This window comes from Dromaius novaehollandiae, chromosome 3, assembly GCF_036370855.1.
Source record: "Dromaius novaehollandiae isolate bDroNov1 chromosome 3, bDroNov1.hap1, whole genome shotgun sequence".
Classification (NCBI taxonomy): domain Eukaryota; kingdom Metazoa; phylum Chordata; class Aves; order Casuariiformes; family Dromaiidae; genus Dromaius; species Dromaius novaehollandiae.
Genome location: NC_088100.1, coordinates 106,164,922 through 106,175,604, shown reverse-complemented (window position 1 = coordinate 106,175,604; position 10,683 = coordinate 106,164,922). Strand labels below are relative to the sequence as shown.

Genomic DNA, 10,683 nt, shown 5'->3' with positions numbered 1-10,683 from the left:
GCTGAATTAACAATGCATGATTTGAATGAGGGATGGGGCACAACTGGGCAGTGGGGTAATGCCTGTCCTACCCAGGGCAGTCTCTGTCCTCGTACACATGGGACACCGCTGTTCCCAACAGTCAAGCAGAGCCATTTCTTTTCTGTAGGCCAACAAATATTTTGCAGTTGCTCAGGGGGAAGCAATCCTTAGAGCAGAAGTGATCCATTCTTACCCTAAATGGTTTTCTTAACCTCAGTCTATGCCGTACCATGTCAAGGTCACACACACAAAAAATGCTTTGCACTGATTAAGTTGAGACAGAGCTAAGGAATTTGCTACTTCAGAAGAACACTGCCATATGAAAGCAACACCAGCATATAATTGAAATAATTTATTTACCACTAGAGCACCACAAAAACAGACATACAATGTGTTAAAATACAGAGTAATCGATCACCAAAGTACAACACAGCTGTCCTTATGTTCTTTTTTCCTTTAAACCATGCCAACCATACAATTATATTGTTGTTAAACACACAAAAAAATGCTGTCCTAACCCACTCTGCTAAGTGCTAAGATTCCCCCTCAGCCCTACCCAACCCCTTCAGGTCTGATTTTTCAAGGGGCTGAACATTTCCTGCCAAATGTTGGGTACCACCAGGTCTCAGTGACTTTGCTGAGAGACAGTGGTAATTACCTCTTCATAAGAAAGCCTCTGGTACAAGGTCTTTGAGCTGTTGAAGTCCCATCTAAACATCATTCGGGGGGATTTACATCGCATCTGAGGGGTGCTTAGGCCTCACAATATCCCCCTCTGTAGAGGGGAATTTCATCCAGGAGTTCTGCACGTTGTAGGATCAGGCCTAACATCCTTGATAACTAAAGGGAAATATATGTCTAATAATGCCCCCCACCCACCAAGTTGTAGGAGTTTCATAATAGAGTATTTCAAATACTATCAGTGCATTTCTGAGGAAAAAAAGTAAAAACAAAAATATATCTGATTCTGGGGTAATGACTTGAAGGAATAAGGTTTAATACTTAGATTCAGAGAACAAAAACTCCAAACCCAAACCGAAATTTTCAGCTGCGTCCAGCGCATAGTGAGTATAGTTGGACAACCACGGTATCTTGTATTCCACTTTTTCAAAACAGCAAGCTTCAAAACTGGCTCTGAGCTGCATTCGCATGGTAGAGAATTGCAAAAATGTTTTTAAGTTTTTTAAAATGTGTTCATTCTTGCTCCCTTTCCTGCCCAACAAAAACACACTTCTCATACTGAACCTGATAAAACTACTTTTGCTGCTGTATACAGCAAAATCCAGAGTATTTACTACCCTGAGGAGTTTCACTGAGTTCAGTGCATCTTCTCATTGGAGTAAATCTGGCTCACACAAGTGTTAGCAGGACAGATTTTTCACTTGTTAATCTTAACTCACTAAATACATCAAAACTCTAACATATCTCCTCCTCTGCACTGAGTCAATGCGTGGGATTAGATCATCTGTGGGGCTACATTTCCATCTAGGCAGTAAGCATATGCTCTCCTGAAGTCCAGAGGAGCAACGCATGCAAGCCACTGTGGTACTTCAGCTTTATATCAGTGTTCTGCTGAAGTTAAAGAAATTGCACTTCTTAAAACTGGAGCTAACAACATAAAGCCCAGGAACGTCTTCCTGATACCATCTAGGTCAGTGACAGAAAATGTCCTTCTCATCCAAGTAGTTTGTTTCTAGCACAGTTTTCGAGCTTTGCCACGCAAAACCATTCATCATGTGAAATGAACTGAACACTTCCTCTTCAGGATTTTTTTGCTAATTTAGTTTGGGGATTTTTTTTAAATGAAATGGATGATGCAGATATTTTTAAACATGTACGAGAACAACAAGATCCTAGGAACCTGTTTCTTTTTCCTTTAAAAAAAAAACAGTAAAGATTTTTGTGCAAACTCAATTAAAAAAAAATCTGACAAAGCTCACAAAATCAAGGGGCCGATCCTGTAACTGCTTACATGCACCGATAGCCTCCAGGGGCCTGCCATGCCCTTAGAGAAGTTAAAGGCAAACCTCTTAACTGCAATAGGAGCAGGATCAGTCCTACAGCCTAACTGCAGGTGAAAGTCCCTGCTGTGTGACAGGCCAACGTGAGGCCTTTGCGTGGATAACGTTCCCACTCGAGCCCTGCTCTGAGGGCAGTGCTGAGGCATCCGCTTCGTCCCAGCCTCCTGCACAGTGGTGAATGTCATTCTCTGTAAGGGTTTGCCTCACCTCAGTCAGGCTGAGGCATCTTTTCTCAAAAAATCTTGCTCCCTGTCCATCTGTTTAAATGTCTATAGCCAAAAAAAAAAAAAAAAAAAAAGGTGTAGAAGTCTGAATCACACTGCAATTCAAATGTTACAAATGGGGATGAATTAGGAGCGAGGGAAGGAGAGATCGTTTTAATCCATCCTTTTTATAAAACAAAAAACAAATGGAGTCAGGTAGCTTATGTCATAATGATGAACAATATACAAAGCACATGTATAGCAATTATTATAAAACATGTATTTGTAGTGCAAGTCAAAATATAGGGACTCTACTCATACTGGCCAGCTAGAGGGAAACACACGATTCTGAGTGATCAAAAAGAGCCCCAAATTCAAATTCAAACTCATGAGAGCTGACAGTATTACAGATTACAAAAATATGGTGAAAATTTACACATTACACATAAAGTACTTAATTTTTTAATAGTTTACAAATAGAGATCTACAGATATGTTTCCAATTAAGCTGGCTTTTACTTTTACTACCCACCTATTGTAATACTCTAGGTATGGTTACATATACCAAAAGAACAAAAAATCCCATAGCATAGCTATACAGCAACATATTAAGGTCTGAAGATTAGACCAGTACATGTTAAATATTTCACTGGTTTACTAAACTGACATTTTAAAAATCATTTACAGTAAAAAAAATCTTATTGACTTGTCTTTGAGACTGAAACAGAGTGTCCTTTATTAGTAAGTTATTCAGTATTTAAAACAAGGGTTTGAGACCTTACAAGAAGCCTCCCTAGGCAGCTGGCATGAAAAATAAGGTATTTTAAAGGCAGAGTTTCTCAATAATGTAATAACTGAATTCTATTTTAATTGAACTAAACTAGCCATTACTTTTCAGAATCTTTTGAGCTTGAGTTCCTTTAGGCTTTATATGTACTTCTGGCAGCTTATTTGGTCTCCACTTTATCCACATTTGCTGGTTTTCTGTTTTCCAATGGTGATATGGAAATGTTCGTTTGATAGTTTTTACACACAAATAAATAATGCACTGTTAACTCTAAAACTAAGAGGAATGGGTAGGATGCCTATTGCGTAACAATACAGAGAGATCAAGTAAGGCACGGGACAGATACAGCAACTCCACTTCATGGGATTTTCCTGTTTTTTTCCTTTCACATAGTAACACTAACAAATTTCTTCCAGTGTTTATTTTTTAAAAGGTTTTTTTTTTTCCTTTAACTTTGCTTCTTGTCTATCTCACACTATGTGTAGGTGAAATGTAGGATAAAGGCCTTCAATGTTTTGCTTCAGATGCCAGTTTAAAAAAAAAACAAAACAAACTTTCAAACAGTTCAGACTAGTACCGCTTTTTTCTTCTTTTTTTTTTTTTTTTTTTTTTTTTAACACTGATGAACCTGGGTTTTCATTTTTCTTTCTTTCCCTCTCTCTCTCTTTCTTTTTTCCTTGGTAATTTTTTTTTAATACACACACGCCACGCTGTTTCGGGGGTATTCTTTAGCTGCATTTGCAAGACTTTACGATCATGTTGGACAGCTGTTCAATTTTGGGCGTTTTGCCAATGTAGTACAGGATGGTGAGGGGCTCTAAATCCTGGGACACACAGCACGGAGAGGCAGACGCTTCGGGATTTATGGTGTTATACAAGCTGAGTACCTAAAAGAAGAAAGGAAAAAAGGGTGATTAAGACAGTTATCCCTGCCTTCCTGACACTCTGCAAATCACATTCCTTTCTGCTTCATTTCTTCTGACGGTGCCTGACAGGAAGCCCACTGAAATCAACAGAAAGATTCCCGCAGGGTAGTATTTTAGTACGTTTCTCCAGTTCAATCTGTTGTCACCCCTGTGAGTTTCCTAAGCTTTTAGCTTGCCAGTATTAAATCCCAAAACAGGGACATGCCTGGAGCCTGCCTTGAAAATGTCACCCTTCAAATTACCAGGCATTCGTGTCTTCAGACTACCATTTGCTGTCCCAGGATTTAGGTTTTACAAGTGCACCAGAGGAGAGAGCCCTTCAGCGCATAAGCATGCGTCTGCTGTTCATCCCATGCTGCTTTTTGGTAGGTCCATTAATGCCACTGTGCAAGAACCATGACTCAAACAGCAGTTGCTCTTACTGAGAATCAGCTGTGGTGAAGTCAGCAGCTCCAGCGCTTTCCATCACATTAGATTCCTATGCATGGGTCTCTGCGCGGGAAGTATGTAGGTTACCCACTGATGATACATAGGTATTTCCGAGGATGCCATTAATGTGTTAGCTAAACACTAGGTGACCTTTTCCTAGAGCTTCAGCACAACATTTACAGCTTAGAGAGACAGAAGACCTGTTCAGGACAGCAACACTACTTACTTTATTAAGCAACTTTTGACTCCTTGGGTAACTATCCAAACCACATATTTTTGACCATGACAGTTATTCTTCCTCTTTCCTTAAAAAACAAGTGCTGCTCCAAACTATGTACACTATTACAGCACATCAGCAAGGGAACATACTTACCATATTTATACCTGTGCCTGCTGACATGGCTAGTACTGCAGTGACACAGCCAGTGACAGCTATGAGGGCCATCTCCATAGCTACAACAGTTTTACATACCAAAGGGAAAGCAAGCTGCCCCTTTGACCAGAGGAGTTCTCACTGCTGGCTAACGTTGATCTGATATTTTAAAGGTGGCTTGGAGAGAGGGAGACATCATTCTTAGTGTGAATCTGATGGTAGAAGTCACACTTTATGACAACTGCAATGCCTATGTCTGCCTCTTACATTTACTGTCTAGACAGCCTTACTGTCAGTAGAGAGAAATAAGCACTTTAAGGCACAATTCCACTCATCCTAAGGTAGGTGGCTAAAATACCACATCCAATCCCTAAAATAAAAGACACCATCCCAGATGCCTGTCAGTTCATCAGCATCCCAGACAAAGAGTCTCTCTTTTACATACAAACTTTCAAAGTGCGAGAACTTTCAGAGGAAAAGAAGAAATACATGTATTGGCACATTTTCATGAAATGGCAGTAGATTCAGATCATTTCTTGGTCTGGTAGCAGATCAATAACAATGGAAAATGAAGAACAGCAGATCATAAAGTAGGTGATAATCAGGCGGTAAGATTCAGCCACACTATTACTCTGATAGTGTCTCCCTCAGTGCCTCTCCATAGAATCCATTGCGCCATCTTTCACTTATGCTCTTCAGTGAAAGGTCCCTCTTTCAGGCAGCCTTCCAAAGCTACACCATGTTAATATTCAGAAGCAGTATTTGATACATCCATATGTCATATTGATGAACACATTAGAAATAAATCTCTGGGACAATAAATGCCCTCTGCTTCAACTCTAGCTTGAGGTCATGTATGGGTCCCTCTGTAGGGCCATATTTCATCATCCTAAGTTATTAGGATAATAAATGGAATCTTTTGGCATTGGTACTGATGACAGTCCTAGAAACACATTTCATCCTGCAGTTATAAAATAGAGCTCCTGCAGTTATAAAATAGAGCTGAAAATTACCAAAGTCGTTACTTACTCTGCTGTGCTGAGTATCTGAGCTCCATAAATATGGGCAAGCTCCTGCACAGAAATTAGCATGATACCCTTTAGGTTCATGAATCCATTTCCAGCCAAGATCCCTCTTGAAGTCAATATAAAGTGGACGCAGGCAGCAATTATCCTGCACATTCCTGGAAATAAAATACAGACAAATGCATCAGTCATAAAAGCCTACACAGAGGATAAAAAATAATCCAGTTGCTTACTCCCTGGAAGATGCTTTACAGGCAGGGAATTCTGATGCCCAGCAATTCACAACCAAATCACGCTAATCGTAGCTTATACCGTAACTGAAATCAGGTGCTCAGGCATGGCAGTACTTGCTTATACAGCCAAAGCTAATGGTTTGTCTGGAGAATCAGTAAGTGTTTTTCTCCAGGTCCTCCTGAATGGCTTATCCGAGTAGGTGAACATATTGGAAATAACAATTTGCTGATAATTATGGGGCTGCTAAGCCTGGGAATCATCCCATATGAAACTCAGTTTCCTGCTTTCTAAGGCTATAAGCATCCTCATTTGCCATTATCTTCCCTCAGAGGGGAGAGCGCTTGGCAGATACCAGCTGCACGTCCTACGCAACCGTGAGAGGACTGCTGGACACAGACACCGCTGGTCTGCAAATGAGGGGCCAAGTCCTGTATAAACACCTATCAAAAAGAAACATCAGCTTACATTATAAGCAACTACATTACACCTCAAAGGGACTTAGGTTTGTGTGACTATGTAAGTATACTGAATATAGACGCATAGTTACCTAAAACAATAGGCAGCATCTAGAGCACGCTTCTTCCGCCGACTGGGCTGTTGCGACTCAAGTCTGTAGGAGGGTAATAACATTAGCAGAAGATGTGGGGTCTTCCCACTGTATTTTTTCCTATTGGACTTTAAAGCTTTCACATCACCACTGGAATATGTGTAGTCATCAATACCTTCAAAAAATACATTTTGGTGATAAACATTGTGTTGCTTTTTCTTCACAAATTAAATAAACCATCCCTTTAAAAATATTCTTTCAGAAACTGGGCAATGATGGTGTCAGCTGAGTGTGTTTACTCGCAAAGTGGGGGCAAATTTCAACCTGAGATCCCTGCATTAAGACATTCACAGTTCTTATGCATCTTTCTTATCTGCCATCCCACGTTCAGAGCCATCAGAATGGCTTTTCAGTACATTTACCAAAACGATTGAAATGAATAACAGAAAAGACATCACTTACTTCATCCCACAACATGTGCCTACTCGCTCCGCTTAACTTAGTTTCAAATGTCCCAAGCAACGATGCTTTTGCCACTTCACTTAGGGCAGTATTCCAATCTCCAAGTAGCTACATATCTTTTAAAACCTCCTAACACCACTAAAGCTACTCTGGATACTTAAGGTGCACTTCCCACTGCTTACTGCTATCCCATTAGTTCTCTTTATCAACCATTACTCTACCCTGAATAACTCCTCCTCTCCATCACATTTACCTCTTTCTCATGCTTGTAAATTCTCTTTCTGTCTCTCATTGGGAGTCCATTTAACTCTGCTAATCTCCCCAGGAAATCAGTTATTCTAGGCCTTTCTTTTGTATGCATATGGCAAGGACATTGATCAAAATATTTCTTGTTGAAGTGGAAATCAGTGACCTCACATTTTGTATTTTCTCTCTTGGAACACTAATTGCTTTACTAGCTTCTTATCTTGGCAACAGCATGGGCAAAAGAACTCAAGGTGTTAGCCTTTTCTATCAGTTGAAACAGCGAATATTATGCTAAGCACCTTTTGAAAATTAACCTCCTGAAGCAGATAATGCTATCTAAAGAGAAAAAGATAGACTTTTCATTTTGTAACACACACATTTACAGTGATCAAATGTCATACCCACAATTTTTAAATTCATAGTAAATATACAAAGTGGCCTTAATCATACATAGAATGCTGATAATTACTTAGCAAAAAAACCCCAACACAGTGAAACAATGGTAAAAAATATAATACTTGAGAGAGATACAGCCAAATCCTTGAAAAACAAATAAATGAACTAAATCATGATATAATTGAATAAATGAGAATTTCACAAACAGAATTTGGGTTGGTTCTAATATAGCTATATTGAGTATGTACCGGTTAATGGTAATGACTGCACAATCAATGTCAATTAAATAACAATTCCTTTTTTGAAACTGAAACGTGGTTGAAAAACAAAAGGGAGTTTATGTGACCTTGATATACTTGCGCTATCTCACCTTGTCTGCTGTCCATGAGAAGCACACACATCCATAGCCCTAACTACTAACTATTATTTATTATTTAATAGCCACACAATCCAATCTTTAATTTTTCACCAAGCAAACTGCCTGCATAAAAAATACTATGTGCAATGAATACACAAAATACAAGTTACAATAAATGGAATGTGTCAACGATGGTGAGTAGATATAGAGATACTCAGTGTTAACTAATGTAATTTGGTTAAAATATTACTGACATGGCCAAAAAAAAAAGTAAGAAAAAAGTTATTTAGTATGCCAAAAGAGCTGGAAGTATTTTTGCAGGTACTTACAAAGGCTCTAATGCTCTATACACAGTGAGGATAGAGGAAGGAGCCTCTGTATAGCAATTCATCCCATTCTGCAACAGGTAGGATGATTTACATCCTGACCATGTCTTTCTCCTCCCATTGACTGGGTAACTGGTTTAGCTTAGACACCTACTATTAGGCAACTTAAGTTAGATGAGATGACTTTTCACTCTTGGATACCAGGCAGCCAGTATTCAATGTCTTTATGTCATGGAAGTGACTCTCCAGGGAACTGTGCCCTCACCATTAGAACTACCTTTCTCACTTGTTTGGAGAAGTTCATGAGCAAACTAGCCAGCTGTTGCCTAGACTTTGAAAATTTGCCATGCCAAGGATTGTTTTCTCTGACACACTCATAAAATGCACCATGCTCACACACAGATCTACTGCAAACAGTTTACATGTGTGCCAGATATGATCCTAATTCAACTTTCCAGCTGTCATCTCCTCTACTGAAGCCTGAACCATTACAGTGCTAGGATGGACAGCAGTCAAAAAGTTTAGTTTGAAAGCACTCAGCAAGTTTTCTCATGACTATCCGACAGTGGCTTGTCTACTGTCCAGTAGTCTTCCCAGATCCCCTAGATACCCAAAATTGAATGTATGTATAGCCAGTGTGCATGCTGCAAACTGTAACATGAACACTTAAGGACATCAAGGCTGAAGGCATGGAATGAAACAGCTCACTCGTACCCTTTGCTTTTAGAATAGTTCAGCTGATAGTTTTACGCTAGTGCCTTCAATACCATTTCCTACCAGTTGGGAATCAAGATTCTCAAATGAGTAAGCTCTCAATAAGCTGAATTCTATTTTGAAGAGACAGTAAGAGCTCTTTGTTTCTCTCCAGAGTTAGCAAGTATCATAACATTTTAAGAATTTTTTTTCTTTCATTACCTGCAAATCTTGCTTCAAGCTCCTCACTTTTATTTGGGATGATATAATTATTGGAAGGCACGAAGGTGCAGCATGGACAATGTAAACTTATCTTAAATCCAAGGTTCCTGTCTGCAAAACACGAAAGTAAGTAGAATTGATTTTTACATGTGGAGTGAACCTGAAATAGTGCTGAATTAATGGAGGAGGAGTTGGGTCAGGAGTGAGGGGAAAGAGCACTTGTCGTCACCTCTGTGATGAAGCCATTCGTGTACAGCCTCAGTGACATCAAAAGATAACCATTCTCCTTCAGCTCTTGTTTTAACTACTTTGCTGTCAATGTAGCGCTGTCCTGGTGATGATAATTCTTTGGATTTTAGAACCTGCAAGAAATAACAAATATGACTGCCTACATGTTAAAATTTAGCAGGTTTTTATCAAAATAGACAGCCAGTTAAAACAGCAGCAGAAACAATCACAGCTCAAACCCCTACATAGCAGATGAATATTCGGGCATGTTGTCAGTCCATTTCAGTACTGAAAAATAACAGTGTGTTTCTTAGTACATGGTTTTGACAAAATCTTTACTACCTACTTCAACAGCAACAAGAACAGGGACTAAATCACTATACTACTTAGTAAAGGTGACTGTCTAATAAGGTCTTTGATGTCTCATTTCTCTTGAGATTTGTGCCGCAAATTGTCTCTACCCATCACCAGTTGTTCCACACTTCTAAGTGCAGGGGTACAGCCATGGCATCATTCTGCCCTGTCACTGCTGCAGGGCATCCCACAACTAAAGATGTTTGACCCTCAAAAATGAAGAAATGTATTCCCATATTATCTCTTTGCTTTATAAAGAATTTTCTCAAAGGGTGTGGGAAGAGGAAGGCGATTTGAAAACACCCTACAGAAATCGGCTTATGCTGTCAAGTAAAACACTTGCATATTCCTTGCTAAGAAAAATAACACGATATGAAAGATGGCACAGAACTCTTGTCTCACAACACAGGTGGACAACGAACCACAATAAACTATGACATCAAAAGAGAAGTTATTTTACCATCTTCAATAATACTTACACTGGCTAGAGCATACCAGATGCTAAAATGGAACCTGTATATTATATTCTGTACACTGACGATATATATTGCTCACCCATAACTAATCTGTGCACTATTGCCTTATCAGTGCTTCCAGTTTTCCCTTTGATTTCAGTTACTGGTCACACATTAAACAGAAAAAAAGTATGGTTCATACAGCTAATCTGGGGGCATGCAGAAATTCTGTGAGGTGTGAAACTTCGCCACACAAGGATTTGTGCAACAGATGTTGCTGCTTCTGTCCAGATTTTGATCTCAACTGTCGGTATTTGTGTCACAAGGTTTATCAAAGCTAGCTATAGAGCATGCAACAAAACTACCTTTAGAAAAAAA

General features: G+C 39.3%; 1 protein-coding gene across 1 annotated transcript in view; it reads right to left on the bottom strand.

Moving 5' to 3' along the window:
• Nucleotides 1–358: 358 nt before the first annotated feature.
• TGFB2 (transforming growth factor beta 2) overlaps nucleotides 359–10,683 on the bottom strand; it is a 70,893-nt gene continuing 60,568 nt past the window's right edge. Inside the window, exons 3-7 of the mRNA XM_026108365.2 lie at nucleotides 9,498–9,630; nucleotides 9,269–9,379; nucleotides 6,566–6,740; nucleotides 5,789–5,942; nucleotides 359–3,918 (exon numbers count right to left, since the gene is read on the bottom strand). Coding sequence (XP_025964150.1) covers nucleotides 3,760–3,918; nucleotides 5,789–5,942; nucleotides 6,566–6,740; nucleotides 9,269–9,379; nucleotides 9,498–9,630 — 732 coding nt within the window. The 3' untranslated portion in view covers nucleotides 359–3,759. The remainder of the gene's footprint in view (nucleotides 3,919–5,788; nucleotides 5,943–6,565; nucleotides 6,741–9,268; nucleotides 9,380–9,497; nucleotides 9,631–10,683) is intronic.